This window comes from Ascaphus truei, unplaced genomic scaffold (genome assembly GCF_040206685.1).
Source record: "Ascaphus truei isolate aAscTru1 unplaced genomic scaffold, aAscTru1.hap1 HAP1_SCAFFOLD_3307, whole genome shotgun sequence".
NCBI lineage: Eukaryota > Metazoa > Chordata > Amphibia > Anura > Ascaphidae > Ascaphus > Ascaphus truei.
Window position 1 is genome coordinate 1 of NW_027456298.1, and position 22,087 is coordinate 22,087.

The 22,087-nt window shown below is 50.1% G+C and overlaps 1 protein-coding gene across 1 annotated transcript; it reads right to left on the bottom strand.

Annotated features, from left to right (window-relative positions):
* Positions 1–1,117: 1,117 nt before the first annotated feature.
* Positions 1,118–17,103, bottom strand: LOC142483513 (protein Daple-like). The gene is made up of 4 exons (XM_075583513.1): positions 16,177–17,103; positions 12,462–12,562; positions 8,029–8,137; positions 1,118–1,469 (listed from the first exon to the last, which is right to left on the bottom strand). The coding sequence occupies exons 1-4, from the start codon at positions 16,234–16,236 to the stop codon at positions 1,461–1,463; spliced, it is 279 nt and encodes a 92-aa protein (XP_075439628.1). The 5' UTR covers positions 16,237–17,103; the 3' UTR covers positions 1,118–1,460.
* Positions 17,104–22,087: the final 4,984 nt, after the last annotated feature.

The following is a 22,087-nucleotide window of genomic DNA, read 5'->3' on the forward strand; positions in this document are numbered from 1 at the left end:
GGCCGCTCACTCACCCCGTCCGGCAGCTCCCACGTGGATCTGATGCGGGAGGCAGCGTGTTGTGGCCGCTCCCCCGCTGACTGTAACGGCGCCGGGGGGGGGGGGGGGTGGAGGGGAAGTGAGTGAGGGGAGGTGATCACTCCGCTCCCCCGCTGATTGTAGCGGCGCCGGGGGGGGGGGGGGTGGAGGGGAAGTGAGTGAGGGGAGGTGATCACTCCGCTCCCCCGCTGAGTGTAGCGGCGCCGGGGGGGGGGGGGGGGTGGAGGTGAAGGGGGGTGAGGGGACGTGAAGACCGCTCACTCACCCGTCCGGCCGCTCACTCACCCGTCCGGCAGCTCCCATGTGGAGGGGGGGGGGGGGGGTGAAAGCGCGGGAAACAGGGAGAGGCGGAGGAAGAGGCGGAGCCTCCGGACCGGTGGGGAAGAGAGCGGGAGATGTGCTGCTAACACTGTGAGCCCCGCTAATGTATGTAACACCGTGTGTGTGGGGGGGTTGTGTGTGTTTAGTGATGTGTGTGCGTGTATAGTGATGTGTGTGTGTGTGTGTGTGTGTGTGTATAGTGATGTGTGTGTGTGTGTGTGTGTGTGTGTGTGTGTGTGTGTGTGTGTGTCAGTGTGTGTGTCAGTGTGTGTGTGACAGTGTGACTGTGTGTGACTGTGTGTGTGTGTGTGTGACAGTGTGTGTGACAGTGTGTGTGACAGTGTGTGTGACAGTGTGTGTGACAGTGTGTGTGACTGTGTGTGTGTGTGTGTGTGTGTGTGTGTGTCCTTTGGCCCGTCGCTCCGCCTCAGGCCAATGAGAGGTGTGGGGGCGGGCCAAGGGGGTGGTGTGAGTGTGTGAGGCCAATGAGAGGTGTGCGGGGGCGGGCAAGGGGGTGGTGTGAGTGTGTGAGGCCAATGAGAGGTGTGCGGGGGCGGGCGGCCCAAGGGACCAATGAGATTGCCGCTAGGGACACCGGACATCCAGGCAGGCAAACATACAGTGCTTTCACTAATATAGTATAAGATACATATTAGAAATAGAAGAAAATGGGCGGGGGAGACATGGAAAGATCTACCATCTATATACACATTGCTATAGTTACTGACCTTGAAAATGTAATTACCCCCAGGCCCAAATATAGGATAAGTATCGGTCGTCTAAATTTAGCATAGGTTGAACTTGATGGACATGTGTCTTTTTTCAACCTAATCGACTATGTAATAACGGTGTCCAGAAAAGGCTAGTAAGCAGGCTGAGAAGACATTATTTCTTAGTCCACATTTACAGTTTTTGACTCCGGGAGAACTGGAGGCTTCGCAGAGGATAACTCCATCTTAGTTTTACCCTTTTGAACCAAAGACCCGACTCCGTCATCCGTCACCCGGCCCTGCCATCTATTGGTTCATGGCTCCCAAATCTGGTGAAAGTTTCGGACTCTATGCTATAGGAAGGCCGTCGTTCTCTCTATTAGCATCACCTCATTCCCTCTGAAAGCGAGAACAGACGGTGAGGAAGCGCTATGATTTTTTCAGTCCGCTGCTATTGTGCAATGAGCTGCAGTCAACATATTGGAGATCGGCCGGCGCAAGGAGAGGCCGATATTTTCTATTGCTTTGAAAGAACGATCATCACTGGGTCAAATGGGACAGTCACGTCTGTTACTTCCTTCATCATCCCAATCACCATATTTTCTGGGACAGAACCACCAGATGCCGGTCGCCTCCCCCACTGGTTTGAAACGTCAGGGAACATCTGATTCAGTCTGTGTGGGGTTAAGTACCATCGGAATAATATTTTGTAAATATGTTCCTCGTTGTGGTACAGATTGGGGTTTTGGCGGCTGCCTCCCATATATCTTCCCCACGCACCCCTTGACATTTTTACTTGCAAGTCTGTCTCCCATTTTGTCATATAATTGTGGGCATTTGGATCGTGCAGCGGGACCGGTTCTGGGTATAATTCCGACACAAATCCCTTCACATATTTCCCGTTTCGGCATAGTCTCTCGAAGACTTGACCCAAAATACTCGCGTATCTGATAAACGCTGGTCACCAAATATCTCATTTGGAATTGGGAAAAAAAAACCTCTGATCCGGAGAGCCCGTATTTTGTGCTAAATTCACCAAGTTAAAGCCTCTTCCCTTGTGAGGTCCGGCCTTTCAAAATCTAGCATATCTTGGTAAATGGAGCGCAGTGCCACTTCTCACCGCGCTCCCAGCTAAAAAATACAAATTAAAACAATTACCAATTGAAACATAAATTGTTAGTCTAAGGCAGGGCGGCCAATTTCTGTCTTCAAGGGCCACCAACAGGTCAGGGTTTCAGGATATCCCTGCTTCGGCACAGGTGGTGTAGTCTTCAACTGAGCCACTGATTGAGTCACCTGTGCTGAAGCAGGGATATCCTGAAAACCTGACCTGTTGGTGGCCCATGAGGATTGGAGTTGGTCACCCCAGGTCAGAGGTAAAACAGAGACATAGGGACAGATTCATAAAGTGCCGTTATTTGTCTGTACACCGACCCTGCGCTTACTTCCACCGATTTACACGGCGTTAACTCCAGATGGGGTGCGATAAACCAATAACGGCACAAAATTAATATGTCCCATAATATCTTCATGACCCATGAATACGATGCAGTGAAATTATATATAAAGATGTAGCGGAATCTGTACCGTGTTCAAAAACAAATAGACGATACCGTTCTGTGGCTAACAAAATGCTTTTATTTGTGCGAGCTTTTGATTGAGATACACTGATCTCTTCTTCCGGCGGTGTTACGCTGATCTCTTCTTCCGGCGGGGTTACGCTGATCTCTTCTTCCGGCGGTGTTACGCTGATCTCTTCTTCCGGCGCTGTTACGCTGATCTCTTCTTCCGGCGGGGTTACGCTGATCTCTTCTTCCGGCGGTGTTACGCTGATCTCTTCTTCCGGCGCTGTTACGCTGATCTCTTCTTCCGGCGGTGTTACGCTGATCTCTTCTTCCGGCGGTGTTACGCTGATCTCTTCTTCCGGCGGTGTTACGCTGATCTCTTCTTCCGGCGGTGTTACGCTGATCTCTTCTTCCGGCGGTGTTACGCTGATCTCTTCTTCCGGCGGTGTTACGCTGATCTCTTCTTCCGGCGGTGTTACGCTGATCTCTTCTTCCGGCGGTGTTACGCTGATCTCTTCTTCCGGCGGTGTTACGCTGATCTCTTCTTCCGGCGGTGTTACGCTGATCTCTTCTTCCGGCGGTGTTACGCTGATCTCTTCTTCCGGCGGTGTTACGCTGATCTCTTCTTCCGGCGGTGTTACGCTGATCTCTTCTTCCGGCGGTGTTACGCTGATCTCTTCTTCCGGCGGTGTTACGCTGATCTCTTCTTCCGGCGGTGTTACGCTGATCTCTTCTTCCGGCGGTGTTACGCTGATCTCTTCTTCCGGCGGTGTTACGCTGATCTCTTCTTCCGGCGGTGTTACGCTGATCTCTTCTTCCGGCGGTGTTACGCTGATCTCTTCTTCCGGCGGTGTTACGCTGATCTCTTCTTCCGGCGGTGTTACGCTGATCTCTTCTTCCGGCGGTGTTACGCTGATCTCTTCTTCCGGCGGTGTTACGCTGATCTCTTCTTCCGGCGGTGTTACGCTGATCTCTTCTTCCGGCGGTGTTACGCTGATCTCTTCTTCCGGCGGTGTTACGCTGATCTCTTCTTCCGGCGGTGTTACGCTGATCTCTTCTTCCGGCGGTGTTACGCTGATCTCTTCTTCCGGCGGTGTTACGCTGATCTCTTCTTCCGGCGGTGTTACGCTGATCTCTTCTTCCGGCGGTGTTACGCTGATCTCTTCTTCCGGCGGTGTTACGCTGATCTCTTCTTCCGGCGGTGTTACGCTGATCTCTTCTTCCGGCGGTGTTACGCTGATCTCTTCTTCCGGCGGTGTTACGCTGATCTCTTCTTCCGGCGGTGTTACGCTGATCTCTTCTTCCGGCGGTGTTACGCTGATCTCTTCTTCCGGCGGTGTTACGCTGATCTCTTCTTCCGGCGGGGTTACACTGATCTCTTCTTCCGGCGGTGTTACGCTGATCTCTTCTTCCGGCGGTGTTACACTGGATACAGCAAGAGAGGTTTATACTTAAAAACAGCGCGTCCTGGAATGTATCTGACTGAAGCCTATCCCTCCCCCCTGTGCAGTATGTGATTTATGACTACGGCTGCGGCGCCTTCCACAGCACATACAAGCACCGCCCCCAATCAGACCGGGCCCAGTAAGTACCTTCGCGCGGAAGGTGCAGCCGCGCTGTACTGCAAGTTTCTGCAAATACAAAAAAAATTGTATTTGCAATTTGCGACGGAGGCGCTGCCACACCCCGCGGCGGCTCAGCCAATGAGGGCGAACCAGCCGTGTGAGGTCATGGCCACGCGCCTGCAACCCCCCTGCCGTCTCAATCTCTGCCTCTCTCCACAGACCGCAGATCGCGGTGAAGAGCTGTGCATGCGCCGCCCTCCCCCCCCCCCCCCCTCCTGCCGGGCGCGCGTGCTACAGTGCTGACTGGGATTGTGGCCTTAAAGGTGTGAGTACACGACATTGCTGGAGGAACAGGTGAACCTTCCTCTGATTTTGTATTCCCGATTCCTGTGCGGAATTTGTATTGTGTCCGCTGTGTAGAGCATTGCGCAGGTTTTGCATCTGGTGTCCTGGCATGGTCTTGTCCCGCATTCAGTTGTACTGCTGCATACTTTACTCCTCGCCATAATTTTCTTGAGATTACGAGGTTGTCTGTATGATAATAAGGGTGTTTCAGGGAAGACCTGTTGCAGTCTTGTATCCTCCTGGAGGATGGGTTGTAGTTTCCTGGCGATCTTGCGTAGGGCTTCTAGGTGTGGGTTATATGTGACCACCAAAGGTTCCCTGTCGCTTGTCTCTGCCTAGGAGATCACTTCTTGGTATTCTGGTGGCTTTGTGAATTTGCTGGTCTACAATTCTGTGGTTATATCCACGGTTTATGAAAGCTAATCTCAAGGCTGTAATCCGCTGGCCTCTGTCTGCTGTGTCGGAGCATATCCAGGTGTATCGTATGGCTTGACTGTAGATGGTTGCATGCTTAGTGTGTGTGTGTCGGGTGGAAGCTGTTGTCCCTCAAATAGCTGGCTCCGTCTGTAGGTTTGCGGTATACAGAAGTCTGGAGTTTGTTGTTCTTGAAAAGTACCCATCAGCTGTAGAGGATTCCCTGCTTACAGACACCCGGGACGGGAGATTTGTGGAGATACGGAGTGCTGCGTGCTGCAAACGGAGCTGACAAAGGCATCAAGTTTTCATTTGGGCCGAGTATCGTGCGACCAGCGGTCTCTTTAATAAGGGAGTGTAAAGTCCTCACGCAGCGAGAGCGCGTTGACGGACCGGGGTTTGGCTGTGCGGCCTCTATCTCCCCCCCCCCCCCCCCTCCACATCGGGGGACCGTTTGTTTGCGAGGGAACAGGTCTGCAGTAAACTTCCGGATCAGCAATATCGTGGCTTTCTACATTTAGGAGGCTCAGCTGACGGACTCCCTGTTACTACACTCATGGACTGCAAGTGGCGAGATCAAACCAAGTATTATTATGTACATTTAACATACTGGAAGTGCCTAAATATCTCTGTTTTTTCCTCTGGACTATATTTGGTGATTACACATCACACCATCACCTGTCCTCTCTCCCCTCAATGAGCCTCTCCCCGGGCATATCAGTGTGTGTGGTATACAGGTTTATCCGCTCCTGAGTATCACCTTGTGATGGGTCCTTTGGTTTTTTAATCATTCTTGTTTTTTTATTGCATCTATATGTTTTATTATCTATCTCAAATTGTTTATCAAGTTTGGGGCATTGTCTAATAAATTGTTTATATTTTCCCCTATACTGTACTATTGGTTATTTGCATATATATCGTATTGGCCTGAGTATTTTGCTGTTTTTTCCTAAAAAAGTCCTTCCGAAACCAGTCCTCGTATTATATGCGCAGCCTAACACCTTTTATTTTTCATGTAGAACACCTTCAAAACATTAGTGTCATGTTATGTGCGAGGCCGGACTATATTCTGGTCAATACGAGATAGATATAGACAGTGTTCGACAAACCTATACATTTGCTCGCCCACGGGCGAGTGGATTTAACCCCCGGGCGAGTAAATAGTGGCCCAAGCAGCACACGTTTGGTACTAGGTGGCGAGTAGATTTTTTGGTGATTTGTCAACCACTGTATATATATAATGCCCCATACACACAATGAAGCAAGCCTGTGACTGTATCTAAAGATAATGCACATAGGTCTGTGTATGAGTCAGACGCCTGGGAGAAGTTCCTATAACCGCTTGTGTAAATGACCGTCCCCCCCCGCCCCCCGTTCCCCCCACCCGTTCACCCCACAATCACGTCATCTGGTTTTGCAGGTCAAATCATTTTTGGGGTTATCAATAAAATCTTTGCAATATCGCCTTCATAAAGATGTAGGCCGAAAAGCCTTAATACATTGGTGGTATTACAAGGGCAACCCCAGCCTTCATTTACACCAACAACTTGATTGGGAACTGCAAAAACCCTACAGGGCGGCCATCTTAAATACCTACCACAGCAAATGTGTCCGATTCTACCATGAGGGGCAAAAAGAGCATTTATTTCACATTGTTCATATCTTGTTTTAATCCAGCAGATTCAATAGCAAGCTATAGTAAATTCATGACAACAGGAAGGAGTAACGAGATATTTCTTCCTACAGTTGATAATATGCAATAAATAAAAAAAATAAAAACTTATGCTAAATTCCAATACTTGAATTGAATTATCCCCTGAATTAGAAACACACACTTGTACACAATACTCATCTTTCTTAAAGGCCTGTGCGTGCGCCACACTTAGGCCGCGTCCATTGTGCAGGATACGGGCGCGAGCTAGGCAGCTCACGCCGAAACAAACACTGACGCCAATGCATATACGCATGCGCTGGCACGTGCGCTACAGGGAGAGCGGCGCTTCGCAATACAGACAAGTTTGTATTTCAAGCGCGACGCCGGGTCACACGGAGAGCGCGGAAGCTAGCGCGTTCCACTATGGGCGCGGCCTTAACCCTTTCCAGGGGAGACTGCAACGCTTTGCATTAACTTCAGAGCCCTCTGGCAGTGAAAGTGTTAACCCCCTGGGCGCCAAAAGGCCTGAAACACATTTTTAAGAACACTCTGTAATTATTCTCCACGGACAATACATTCAAAAGTGTCAACACCGGTTAATAAGTGTGCTGCATTGTGTTGGGTTTGCCAAGCTGGAAGCAAAATAAACATGACATTTAAAGTTTACAATGCAATAGTCACACAATGTACAGTATCGGCCTCCAGAGCGAGATTCATCACACAAGCGCAAACTGAACCGCGCGCCGGGCTCCGCTACTAACAGTGAAGTCCTGCGGCCAACTCCAGTCCTCAAATGCCACCAACAGGTCAGGTATTAGGCATATCCCTGCTTCAGCACAGGTGGCTCAATCAGTCCCTGCTTCAGCGCAGTTGGCTCAATCAGTGGCTCACAAAGACCGAGATTGAGCCACCTGTGCTGAAGCGGAGATATCCTGAAACCCCAACCGGTTGGTGACCCTTGAGAACTGAAGTTGGTTACTCCTTACTGGCAGAGGTGCCTGCAGTGTATACGATGATTATGGATGTGTGATTGCGAATATAATGGAGTTTATCATCTCCCGTTTCCCTGACACGCTGGCGATGCCGGAAGGTGGGAAGCACGCAGCAGCGAATCCCAAGCCGCAGTGATCAGCTGCTGTTTATAAAATACTGAAAACATTTGAGCAAAACCAAGTGCATTGTGGAAATAGGAAACACAAAAGAAAATAAGTAACTGCAACACAAGTGTACGATAATACCGGGCGGATTAAGGGAGGTCGCTGGAAAACAGAACATCGGGGGAACCCGCTGCATTAACTCTTTAGTTGCCGTGCATGGGCTGGCCGCTCTGGAAGCTCATGGGTTAAAGCCGCAGAACGGGGCACTTAGTATTTCCTGTGCATATTTACACGATGCACAGGAAGGAAGTCGCATACCTGGTAGTAGGTTTTGATGTGTCGAACCAGTATAGTGAGGTTCTGAGTGCGCAGGGTCGCGTCGTTATTAACATGCTTGTTGATACGTTGATGAGATGACATGGGATCCCTGCGCAACGTGGGAACATGAGAAGGACGTTAGGAAAACTCGTAATGTACAATACAAACCATGAAATTAACAATATAACCCAGGGGTGGCCAGCTCCAGTCCTTAAGGGCCATCAACAGGTCAGGTTTTCAGGATATCCCTGCTTCAGCACAGGTGGCTTGGTCTCTGCTTCAGCAGAGATGGCTCAATCAGCGGCTCCATCTTGTGCTAAAGTAGCGATATCCTGAAAACCTGACCTGTTGGTGGCCCTTGAGGACTGGAGTAGGCCGCCCCATATCTAACAAATCAGTGCAACAGACTCACACCAAAAGTACAGGAAATACAAAAAAAACTTCATGCAGGAAGGTGTGTGTCTGTGTGTCTGTGTGTGTATCTCTGTGTCTGTGTGTGTCTCTCTGTGTGTGTGTGTGTGTCTCTGTGTGTGTGTGTCTGTGTCTGTGTGTGTGTGTGTGTGTGTCTCTGTGTGTCTGTGTGTGTCTCTGTGTCTGTGTGTGTGTGTGTGTGTCTCTGTGTGTGTGTGTCTGTGTGTGTGTGTGTGTGTCTGTGTGTGTGTCTGTGTGTGTGTGTGTGTGTGTGTGTCTCTGTGTGTGTGTGTGTGTGTGTCTGTGTGTGTGTCTCTGTGTGTGTCTCTGTGTGTGTGTGTGTGTGTGTGTGTGTGTGTGTGTGTGTGTGTGTGTGTGTGTGTGTGTGTGTGTGTGTGTGTGTGTGTCTCTGTGTGTGTGTGTGTCTCTGTGTGTGTGTGTGTGTGTCTCTGTGTGTGTGTGTGTGTGTGTGTGTGTCTCTGTGTGTGTCTGTGTCTGTGTGTGTGTGTGTGTGTGTCTCTGTGTGTCTGTGTGTGTCTCTGTGTCTGTGTCTGTGTCTGTGTGTGTGTGTGTGTGTGTGTGTGTGTGTGTGTGTCTCTGTGTGTGTGTGTCTGTGTGTGTGTGTGTGTGTGTGTGTGTGTCTGTGTGTGTGTGTCTGTGTGTGTGTGTGTGTGTGTGTCTGTGTGTGTCTCTGTGTGTGTGTGTGTGTGTGTGTGTGTGTGTGTGTGTGTGTGTGTGTGTGTGTGTGTGTGTGTGTGTGTGTGTGTGTGTGTGTGTGTGTGTGTGTGTGTGTGTGTGTGTGTGTCTCTGTGTGTGTGTGTTACATTTTATCATTTATTTAACACACCATGTGAAAGATCGAACAATTACAACCGGAAATAATATCCATAAAAGAATCTCCAGACTTTTAGTGTTAATGTTTGACTATAGGGGGGGGGGGGTTGGAAAGGGAGAGGGGGCCTGTGTGGTTGCTATTTGCTCTCCCAGAATGCCCAGCGTCTCATCCTTCCTGCTTATTGGCTCTCCCTCCCAAGTGATGGCGGTGACATCATCAGACTGGAATAAAAGCTTCATCTGATTCTGCCATGTTGTTATATCCCACGTACCAGGAGTTGAGGGGACTCTTGTTCTTAGAAGGTTCAGTGATGTTTGGGAGGGGTATGCAGGAATATGGAGTTTCAAAAAGGGTAGGAACACCGCCCCCTCCCCCCCCAAATAGCATTGTTCTTTAGAAATTGCCTTTACTGCTCAGTTCTCATCCTATTCACCCACATCACGATCATGTGTATGAACTATTAATGCAAATAGTTGGGGCTTCAAAAAGCTCTAAATTAACTAGATTAAATTATTAAAAGAACTGTCCTTACATTTTTGCCAACAGAAGGAACCTTTCACTCAATAAATTGGCCTCCCCACTCCTACACATATTTATATTTCTGAAATCCCAAGGCCTTTAACCCCACACGGCCACTAATTCCACAAACACGCCGATATGTCGAATTCTGGGGTAATACACAGATTCTAACGTGTCCAGAACACGCATGTGTGTGTTCTTCAGCTGTTTCGCTGCCCGGCAAAGTCACTTGTGTATTTGAACAGCTTTGTCAACGGCTTCATTTCCAGCATGTAAGAGAAACACGTGCAGCACACAGAACACGGGATCCCCCTTATCCAGCAGCTGTTTATTACAACCTCACAGGTCAAGTCCCCCACCCCCATTGCTAGTCTTCGTGGGTGGATTAACCCCTCTGATGCCAGAAACCTCTTCAGCTCCTTTTTTGGTCTTTGTAAATGACCCTCAAGAGTGAATTGTGAAGGTCACACCCCGCGACAAGGAGTCTGGACAGTGAGACACAGCTGAGACTACAAGAGACCTAGACACACTGTATACGGAATACCTCCGCTGTCCCAGATCATTCTGCCGTCTCGCAATGAAGCGGAGGAATGATAATAAGAATGAGACCCCATTCAGTACCCCAATGCTGCTGCCAATCCATGCAGAAAGTTTTCTATTGAATGTTATGCCCATGTAAGTAATTCAAGAACACATGTAGTGGAAACCAAAAAGATCTACGTCCATGTGCCTACTGAGAGCCACAGTGTGCAAAACTGCTATTTATACACACACACACACACACACACACACACACTTTTTTCCCTTTAAAGGAAACAGCTACCCAACCCAATGAGTTCTTCACGTGGGTATTTTTTTGTGGCGTTGAAATTTAAACAGAAGCAATATTCCTAATGTTTGAGTCACACAAAGCCTCCACAATGTAACTCCCGAGAATGTGACGCTTGTTCCACGGCCGGCACCAATAGTACCTGGTGCTTCAGCATGCCAGGGAGCAGGAGTGCGAGGGACACAACAGAACTTCAGTCACACAATGTGTTACCAGATCGTCTCTGCAGTACCACAAACGGCAACTTTCACATTAATATATCGCGTGAATTCATGATTTGTAATGCATTTGGAATTGCATTTATAAATGAATGGGCGTTACATTTTCTAAACGTTGCAGTATTTCTGTAATCCTACTTACTTTTAGTATCACCGACCAACAGAATCACATAACCCGAAATGCATGTATGAGTGAGAAAATAGTCCCACATCTCCAATCACACAGAGAGACACGCAACATGGTGCATTGCACAGGGACACACATCACACAGAGAGACATGCAACATGGTGCATTGCACAGGGACACACATCACACATGCGAGTCTCACTTTTTGGAGGCTGTCTCCCTATTTTTTTCCAGGGGAATCTCACTCACTTAAGTCACTAGATTTCTACAGATATATAAATGTGTCCAAAACCCTCAGAACTCACTAATTTACTCTATTTGTGCATAAAGATGGTTAGACGATATTCAATATGCAAGCCTCTTAAAACACATTTATTGTCAACACCACCAAGTTATGTTCTGTACAGGGACTCAAATTGCAGATTTTTATCCGTCAGCACGCCAGAGATACAACCCCTGCATGTATATTTAACAAATTTAGAGGGATAAAAAAAAAATGGCCACCATCCCCTCTCACACGTAGTAATGTTTTTCCCACCTTCACAGTATAGAATAAATTCACCTTGATTTCCTGTGTGATTATTCTGAAGATGTGTGGGGAGGTACAAAGATTAACTCGTTAGCCATGATTAAAGAATGTTTACTGCTCATATAAATTAGTGGCGCGTACGGAAGTCAGTGCAGAGACCGGTCACATGGGTCGGCTTGTTAGCGAGTTCATTGCTTATCTTCACACTAGTGAGAAAGCCATTCTGGACACCTAGTGTGCAAACTCACAAGAGGTTTCTTCGGAACGGAAAGGATGTGGTCGCGCTTCAGGTTTACAGTCTTAGAACAGATACAAATACGTATTGAACACTTGCAAACCGGCCTATACTTTGCAAACATTCATTAACGTTTTGGATCGTGTGCTGCTCACTTTAGGCTCAAAACAGTAACAAGTAAAAATGTGAACAAGTTAGGACTTTATTACAAGTATCAAGGCTGCAAAAAGAGTCAAAATTCACCAGATTTAAGGAGGAAAAGGACCCCACAGAGAGCAGTGGTATTCTGGCCTTTAAAAATATGGAGCATGTTCAGGACTAATTACCCAATTAGGAGACTGATGGACCAGTTACAATATTGTTTGTCCAGTTACACCAGCAAGACCTACTTTGGCATTATTTCTAATACTTCTTGATGGAATTCAGAATGTTAGGACGGTTACATTTTGGTGACAGCAACAGCTGCCACTCTTCCTATAACGTGACAATATACAGCTTGGAAAGTAAAAAGACTTGTGTATTTCAGGACGAACAGCATGACGACAGGAGGAAAGTTATGTGACCTGGGGTTAGTATCACAGAAACAAACATGCGACAGCAACGCTCCCCTTACAGGACATGAACCTTCCCCCCCCCCCCCCCCCCCTCCTCAGGTACCTGCAGGAGGAGCAGTCACCTTACAGGACATGAACCTCACCCCCCCCCCCCCTCTGCAGGAGGAAGTACTTACATCTGAAGCATAATTTTGTTCAGAAAGACTCCATCAGCCAGATCCATGTACATTGCCAATTTAGTTTCATTTTCATTCTCACATGGGCCACAGGTTTTCACCTATGAAGAAAAACAGAGATTGAAACAGCTTTATACAGAGGCAGCCCCCAATACAGGAGACGTCCAGACTCAAAATAATTATTGTAAAACAAACGAAAGAAATGTAGGCGCTTTCTTTTAGAATAGTGTGCAGCGCGCCCCTGCCCCGCAGAATCAGGGGTTAACGCCTAGATTTGAAACGCTGTTAAACATTGAATAACATGCAGATGGTGTTACACACCTGGGTGCTTTACTATCACAATGCAAGGTGGGGGAGGGGGGTTAGCTTTGTGGTGGTAATCAATCACATGGGCTGTGAAGTAGGAAAACCCTTTCTCATTGATCTGCCTGGGCCTCAGGCACTAAAATAAGATTAAAAGCCTTGTGGCAGGGTCTGCTCGTGCCGGCAATATTGTATGGGCATGGCTGCTGCTAAACCTCCGTGTCGCTTTCCCAATACATTTAATGTCTCGTCTGTATATTATCACTTAATAGTATTTGTTCACAAAATTCTATGTATTAATGAACAGCCCCCCAAAAAGTTCAATTCTCAGCATCCTGGCATTACCCCCACCCCCCAGATCACTCTTATTTTGCTTTAAGAACATTTATTTATATAAAGGCACGGCATATTTCTACATCTATAGATTTTAAAAAAAACACAAGACCCACAGCCCCTTAGACACCTGCTTCCCCCTTTCTACTTTTCATGCTCCATGGATTACACGTTTATACAAAAACACAGCAACCAGTGATGCTAAAATACAGGTGGTTATGGTAAACAGAAGAGGCGGCGAGGATAAACATGACTCAAAAATTAACTATAAACAACGGTGAAGCTTGTACACAGCTTTAAAATGTGTATTTGCACCACCCAACATTTTGCTGGTCAAGCAAAACAGCTATTAGACATAATAAAAGGTCAGGTAACCTTGACACACCTGCCTGAGGAAATCTTTCACCTGTCAAGTAGAGGAGGTCAGACACAGACGTCTGAAATAGACGATGATACAGTGTAGTTCGGATTTAGGAAATGCATCTGTTATCCATAAAACAAACCACCATGACTTCATTAGATGTCATCGTACACAACACACGGGATACCGCATTAGTGATCGGTGTGGAAGAAAAAAAAACACTTTTCTGCAGCTTCTTGTTATTTCCATTATCTAAAAACTGCTCTGTAACTCAACCTCAATCAGTGTTGTTTTATGTATCTACTTCGATCTAAGTTCCTAACTAGCCCTTAACAAAAGATATAGATAAATACGGTTAATTCTGGGATATTGTTCATAAAGATTTGTCTTATCTCCTTTCATTAAGGCAGAGATAAAGGAATATAGGTCTGTCGGACCCGAGTTTGTGTTTTGGGTATGGAGGCGTCAGATGAATCTCCCACTCTGAAAGATGAGACACTATTTGTGCCGAGTGTAATGAGATGTTTCAGATTTCAATTCAAGCTAACAGGCCATGTGACCCCTTTACACACTGCCCCTTCCTTGTGCCAGCCCAACCGTGAGAAGAGGGGATGAAATGCCCTAAAAATAGTGGTGCTGATTTCAAGATTTTGAAGCCTCGTAGACTCCAGGACAAACTTACTTGGGCCTCGTGTGAGGAAGATTTATACAACAAACTTTTTTTCTCATTAAGAGAGAAGTGAAAAAAAACACTTTGTAAGTTTAAAGAAGCGGCGGTTCTTCTAGATGAAAAAAAGTGGTTCTCCAACTCCCATCGCAACATTGTCCATCATCATCATCATCATCATCATGACCACAACATTTCACATAGCGCTTTTCTCCCAATGGGACACAGCGCGTCACTATTACAGTACAGCGCGCGGTACGCAGCACATCGGACTGTTACAGACACTTTCCCTGCCCAGAAGAGCTTACAATCTTTTTTTTTGATGCCTGAGGCACAGGGAGATAAAGTGATGTGCCCAAGGAGCAAAGTAAATGGTTATACCACAAACCTGGACCATGTATTTCACTTTACTAACAGAAAGGCCGGCAAAGTGTTCCCTGAAACCGCAGGAATTTTAATGGCGCTCACCAAATGAACCCTGTGCGCAGTTGGGCATGAGGAGAAATTCAGTGGTGACGAGTGGCAAAATGTGTCCATCTATTATATTCTGATAGTCTAGTTGGTTCCCGAGCCCGCCGGGGGACCGTGCACTTCTCAAAGCGCCAAACCACACCGCGATTGAAGGCAGCATGGGTGGTGTAACTGTCAGTCACCAAAGTTGTGCCCCACAATGCCTCGAGTCTGCCGCTGCAAGGCATTCTGGGGTGTGATAGCTGACGTGGTCATTGACAGCTACACCACCCATGGTGACTGCACACGTCGTCGGCGTCCCCCCCCCCCCGACCGCCTCAAGAACTTCATTACCCGGTATTGGGCAAACTAAAGAAATATAATCCCAAGAAAATGTTTCCCCTCTTGGCTGGCTGAGCTTGACCCTACATGCATCAGTGACAGAGGTAAAGGGTCGTTATCACTGGGGTGGAGGGATCTTTATTGACATGGGGGGAGGGGTCTTTATTGACATGGGGGGAGGGGTCACTTTTCCTTGATATAGCTGTATTTTTCAAGCCCATATATGACGGTTTATCCTTAAATTGATAAATATTTTATATTGTTCCAGTTTATTTTGTGTTTCTGTATTTTATCGCTTTTTGCAAAGGTTTCCTGTAATTTTAGGTTGTTCACCACATTTTCATGGCTGGCTCAGATTAAAAAAAAAAAACAGCTGAAGGTTATATAGCTGGGTAAATGGACACTTCCAAAATAGAAGTTTGGGGGTTGGTATACTCTGTGCAGTCCTGAAAGTGTTAACTCATGTACACGTAATCCAATTGCATCCACAATATTCGGGATTTGTTAGAGACACAGAAGAAATGTTTTGCTTCCAATCAGGTGACATATTTCCTATTTATAACAGGACTGTGGGGTACAGACTCAGGGTGTTAGAGCCCAATTATAACCCGAGACAGGGGGCTGCACTCACCCAGCCACATGGTGCTGGGAAAGGGTCCTGCTTTGTAAATCATTCAACTGTGAACAGACTGGACAGCTCCCTCCAAACTGGGACGGGAACAAAGTCATGGGGCGAACGGGGCCAGGGAAGGAGTTTGTAAAACAGGTTTTAAGATAAACATCCTTCTTTTAAAGACTAAAAACCGACCAGACGGAGGGGGTCTCATGGGGGTTTGTGTGGGTGCTGCAGGGGGTCTCATGGGGGGTTGTGTGGGTGCTGCAAGGGGTCTCATGGGGGGTTGTGTGGGTGCTGCAGGGGGTCTCATGGGGGGTTGTGTGGGTGCTGCAGGGGGTCTCATGGGGGTTTGTGTGGGTGCTGCAGGGGGTCTCATGGGGGTTTGTGTGGGTGCTGCAGGGGGTCTCATGGGGGGTTGTGTGGGTGCTGCAGGGGATCTCATGGGGGTTTGTGTGGGTGCTGCAGGGGATCTCATGGGATTTTGTAGGAGATCTCATGGGGTTTTGCATTCACTCGCTGATTTGCTTGGACACAATAAGGTTCTGGTGTGGGCAAAGAAACGGATCCAGTGAGCACAGAAAGTAACACCCAGATCCTGATAATTACACGAGCTTCACCCCACGCAGGCTGCGTGCAAACTCACCCATGTCACCAGAGGGCTGTCCAGGAACAGATCCAGGAGCTCGGAGATTGTGATATCCATCTCTTCTCTTGCAGCAGGGTGCACAGGGTGCTGAGTGCACAGGGTGCTGGGCTGTTTGCACACACAGCAGGGTGCTGGGTGCACAGGGTGCTGGGCTGTTTGCACACACAGCAGGGTGCTGGGTGCACAGGGTGCAGGGCTCAGTTTGCACACACAGCAGTGTGCAGGGCTCAGTTTGCACACACAGGAGAGCAGCCCATGTCGTGTCTGTGCCCTGCTAGGAGCTGAACAATGAGAGACTCATCTCTGCAGGGGGGAGAGCCTCACCCCTCCTCCCAACCTGCAGGGCTCAGCCCAAACCAACGCAGATCCCGGGGTAAGAGGCAGTTTCTCCCGGGATAGGAGATCCTAGGTAGTTTGTCCCGGGATAGGAGATCCTAGGTAGTTTGTCCCGGGATAGGAGATCCTTGGTAGTTGGTCCCGGGATAGGAGATCCTTGGTAGTTGGTCCCGGGATAGGGGATCCTTGGTAGTTGGTCCCGGGATAGGAGATCCTTGGTAGTTTGTCCCGGGATAGGAGATCCTTGGTAGTTTGTCCCGGGATAGGAGATCCTTGGTAGTTTGTCCCGGGATAGGAGATCCTGATCCTTGGTAGTTTGTCCCGGGATAGGAGATCCTGGGGAAGTTGCTGGCCTTTGCTGTGGGTTTTGCACAAGGACTGTGCCTCTCCGTAGCGGCGGATGAGTTCCTGTCGCGGGACCGGAGCCCGCATATACCGCGGGTAGGAGCAGCGCGGTATGCCGGGGTGCTACCTGCAGCTGCCCCGGGGACAGGCACATCTAGCCAATCACATCGCTGGGACAGAGGGGCGGGAGGATGAAGGCGCCAATCACAGCTGGGCTCGCGGTTGGACAGTCTGTATTCAGCGGTGTGAACAAAGCAGGGGGGATGTCCGTGCCCGGGGGGGGGAGGAGAGAGAGAGTTGGGGGAGGCTCTGTGCCCGGGGGGGTGTCCGTGCCCGGGGGGGGGGTGTCCGTGCCCGGGGGGGGGGGGTGTCCGTGCCCGGGGGGGGGGGGGTGTCCGTGCCCGGGGGGGGGGGGGTGTCCGTGCCCGGGGGGGGGGGTGTCCGTGCCCGGGGGGGGGGGAGAGAAGGAGAGAGAGTTGGGGGGGGGGATGTCTGTGCCCGGGGGGTGGGGGAGAGAGTTGGGGGGGATGTCTGTGCCCGGGGGGGGGGGGGAGGAGAGAGAGTTCGGGGGGAGGAGAGAGAGTTGGGGAGAGGCTCTGTGCCCGGGGGGGTGGGGGGAGGAGAGAGAGTTGGGGGGGAGGAGAGAGAGTTGGGGGGGGTGTCCGTGCCCGGGGGAGGGGGGGGCTCTGCACCTGTACCCTCCCTGGCAGTAATGTAGCCTCTATATAGAAGGGGCAGTTGCTGCACATGAGACACTTTCCTGTGTTGTGTTTCCTGGTGGATATAACGCGTTTCTGTATAGTGCGGGGCCCGGAGGTGGCTGCATCACGTTACAGAGCCTCTCGTGTGTGTCCTAATAGGGAGGTTTCTCTCTATTACAAATGTTAAGAGCACGTGGCTACAATGTTACTGTATATAGATATGGGGGACAGACATTAACCTCTTTGCTGCCAGGGAGCCTGGAATACATTGTATTGCTTTGCAGGGGGAAGAGGAGGAAAGGGGGTTAAACAAAAAACAACCATGCCCGTCCCCGGCAATAAAGGGGTTAAATTACACACCTGGACAAACATCATATTGAAACTGTTCATCCCAATAAATGACACGTGGGAGTAGAGGGCGGGGGGGCTAATAATTCACAACTAGAAAACAGCTATTAGTACAAAGGCAAAGGGGTGGTCATTCTAATACCAGGAGGTGGAGGCCCAGGGCAGGAGGTGGAGGCCCAAGCAGTCAGGACAAGATGCTGCAGCCAACTGTGACTGTACTATACACAGGCAGGAAAGCCAGAGACGGGCGGGGGAGCTGGGGGTTTCTACATTACCAAAGTGATGTCATTGCTGATAGGTGCTAGATAACTGGGTGGTGTGTGTGTGTGTGTGTGTGTGTGTGTGTGTGTGTGTGTGTGTGTGTGTGTGTGTTTCTGCTCCATTGAATCCGCTACGTACCATGCTGCTACGATCATTATTGGTAGGCAGTGAAAAACTTAATTGAGGACAGACTTGTACATAAACTCTGACACAAGTAATAATGAAAATCCTTAACGTTAGTCTGTGCCGTTTCTTTATACAGCAAGGCCCTGCTCATACGGCGGGTTCCATTCCAGGCCGCCGCCGTAATGCGGAAATCGCCGTTAAGCGGGACCCTACTGTACTGTACCGTATCTTTGAAAACAGAGATGCAGAGCTGTAAACCGACTGTTTCGCTGACAAATGGCATCTGACAAGGAGTTGCGCACGCACTAAAACTGCTGCTTAGTGACAGCCGGATACTCAGCTGCTGTGCGCGTCATGCCAAAAACCGTCGGAAAAACGGAACAAGCGCCGAACCTAATGAATAGGGGTATACATTGGGAAGCGCTGTATGAGCGGAACGCTGTAAAGCGCCGCGCTACTGTACTCGATCGTGTGAACAATTATTACCCAACTTTAACGTAACGATTTCCAATCTCGTCGGCTCTTTCAGCCCGTTATTCTCTTCTCTATGGGGTAAATTAATCGCGATGCGTATGCGGCACTCGCTCAGCCGTTACATTCCATTGACTTGAATGGCTGCGAACGCCGGATTGTTCTCGATATCCCAAACCGGAGCGCGATGAATCTGCCCCTATATCTGATGCCTCCCCTCTATGCTTTCTGTAAGTGAGAGATTGTGTGGGACAGGACAGTATATGGAAGGTAACGTGTCGGGACTTCTGTGTCTGCGCTGACACGCTGGTTTTATAAATAAACGCCTTTTGGCGGTGTACAGCTGTCTGCGTGTGGCAGTGTTCTCACCTATCTAGTCCCAAGCACTCTGACCTGCAATTTATTACTGCTATATACACCCTATCCCCATCTTTTTATATTGTGTATGCTATCCCCAGTGCTCAATCCTTGTTTACTTCGGAATAAATAAAATGCCAAGTTTGTAAAAATATGAATAAATTGTTTTTCCACTAGCCCACAATTACCGTCAGCAGAAAACAAGCTGCTACAGGGCACGGTAACTTGCTGATTGGCAGAGAGGCTGGCGACACATTGCAAACCTTGGTGGCAGACAAGGAGGTAAGTACCATCTCTATTCTGCAGCTGTCAATGCAGCAAAGATGGCGAGTACCCCAAAGTCTTTGTGTCAGCAATGAGCAGGGAAGTTATCTTTAGAAGGAATGTCACAGGGAGTGTTAGCATTAATTATTCTCACTACCCATGATTTTATCTGTGTTGTCACTGGTTTGCTGGTCTGGGGACTTCCCATCTGTTATCCTGCTGCCCACTCAACCATGACAACCCCCCAGGGCATGGTACTAACAGCCACCAAACAGCACAGCGTGTGGGTACCTCCTGGGGGCAGCTGTTTGTGACATTACATTATCCACATTATGGAATGGAATGACTTTTTATAGGTTTTTCCAATTGGATGTAAGAAGTAATGGAAACTATGGATCGTGTGTGTTTGTGTGTTTGTGTGTGTGTATGTATGTGTATGTGTGTATACACACACACAGTTCGGGAAGAAAGGGACCCCTTTCATTTTTCATCTGATTTTATATATTTCTCACCTTAATCCCATGAATATTTGAACTATTGTAGATCTGTTATGTACATCTTATACTATATTAGTGAAAGCACTGTATGCCTGCATGCATGCATGCCAGCCTGCCTGCCTGCTGGATGTCCGGTGTCCCTAGGGGAAATCTCATTGGTCCCTTGGGCCGCCCCCGCACACCTCTCATTGGCCTGAGGCGGAGTGACGGCCCAAAGGACACACAGGGACACAAACACACACACAGGGACACACACAGGGACACACACACACACACACACACACACACAGGGACACACACACACACACACAGTAGGGGGGGGGGTGTACATTAGCAGCATTGTATAACCCGGGGGGGGGGGGCCTCACATACCCGCCGGAGCCTCCGCCTCTTCCTCCCCGAAATCAGCCTCCACACCCGCGCGCACGTCCTCCTCTCCCCGTGTCTCCCGCGCTTTCAAACACCCCCCCCCCCCCTCCGGCGCCGCTACAGTCAGCGGAGGAGCGAGTGCCCGGGACACAGCGGGGGAGCGGCCACAACAAGCTGCCTCCCGCCTCAGTTCCACGTGGGAGCGGCCGGACGGGTGAGTGAGCGGCCTTCACCCACCCCTCACCCCCCTTCAAATCACCTCCCCTCCACCCCCCCCCCCCCCGGCGCCGCTACAGTCAGCGGAGCGAGCGAGCGCCCGGGACACAGCGGGGGGAGCGGCCACAACAAGCTGCCTCCCGCCTCAGATCCACGTGGGGAGCGGCCGGACGGGTGAGGGAGCTGCCGGACGGGTGAGTGAGCGGCCGGACGGGTGAGGGAGCGGCCTTCACCTCCCCTCACCCCCCTTCACCTCCCCTCACCCCCCTTCACCTCACCTCCCCTCACCCACCCCTCACCTCCCCTCACTCCACTTCCCTTCCCTTCCACCTCCCTCCACCCCCCCTTCACCTCCCCTCCACCCCCCCTTCACCTCCACCCCCCTTCACCTCCCTTCACCCCCCCCACCTCCCCTTCACCCCCCACCTCCCCTTCACCCCCCACCTCCCCTTCACCCCCTCCACCCCCCCTTCACCTCCCCTCCACCCCCCCTTCACCTCCCCTCCACCCCCCCCCCTTCACCTCCCCTCCACCCCCCCCTTCACCTCCCCTCCACTCCCCCCCCCTCACCTCCCCTCCACCCCCCCCCCTTCACCTCCCCTTCACCTCCCCTCCACCCCCCCCTTCACCTCCCCTCCACCCCCCCCTTCACCTCCCCTCCACCCCCCCCTTCACCTCCCCTCCACCCCCCCCTTCACCTCCCCTCCACCCCCACCCTTCACCTCCCCTCCACCCCCACCTTCACCCCCCCTTCACCTTCCCTTCACTCCCCCCTTACAACCTCCCACCACCTCCTCACCACCTCCACCCCCCTTCCCACCTCCCCACCCCCCTTCCCAACTCCCCACCACCTCCCCCCCCTTCCCCCCACCCCCCCCCTTCCCACCACCTCCCTCCCACCCCCTCCCCTTCCCACCACCTCCCCCCACCCCCTCCCCTTCCCACCACCTCCCCCCCACCTCCCCTTCCCCCACCCCCCTCCTTCCCACCACCTCCCCCCCACCCCCCCCCCCTTCCCACCACCTCCCCCCTCACCCCCCCCCCCTTCCCTGAGGCGGAGTCACGGGCCAAAGGACACACAGGGACACAGACACACACACACACGTAGACACACACACACGTAGACACACATACACACACAGACGTAGACACACACACACGTATACACACACACACACACGTATACACACACACGTATACACAAACACACACACGTAGACACAAACACACACACGTAGACACACACACACGTAGACACACACGTACACACACACACACACACGTACACACACACACACGTACACACGCACGTAGACACACACACACGTACACGTAGACACACACACATGTACACGTAGACACACACACACATGTACACGTAGACACGTACACACACACACACACACATGTACACGTACACACACACACACACACACATGTACACGTAGACACGTACACACACACACATGTACACGTATACTCACACACATGTACACGTACACACACACATGGAGACATACACACACACACATGGAGACATACACACACACACATGTACACACACACGTATACACTCACACACGTATACACACAGGTATACATACACATAATGTATAC

What these genes read in the sequence shown, in the direction of transcription:
- LOC142483513 (XM_075583513.1), bottom strand. Translation starts at nt 16,236, where the DNA reads ATGGATATCACAATCTCCGAGCTCCTGGATCTGTTCCTGGACAGCCCT. An exon ending in ACAGCCCTCTGGTGACATGG is followed by an intron (nt 12,563 to 16,176) that starts GTGAGTTTGCAC and finishes TTTTCTTCATAG; the next exon opens with GTGAAAACCTGTGGCCCATG. An exon ending in AACAAAATTATGCTTCAGAT is followed by an intron (nt 8,138 to 12,461) that starts GTAAGTACTTCC and finishes CACGTTGCGCAG; the next exon opens with GGATCCCATGTCATCTCATC.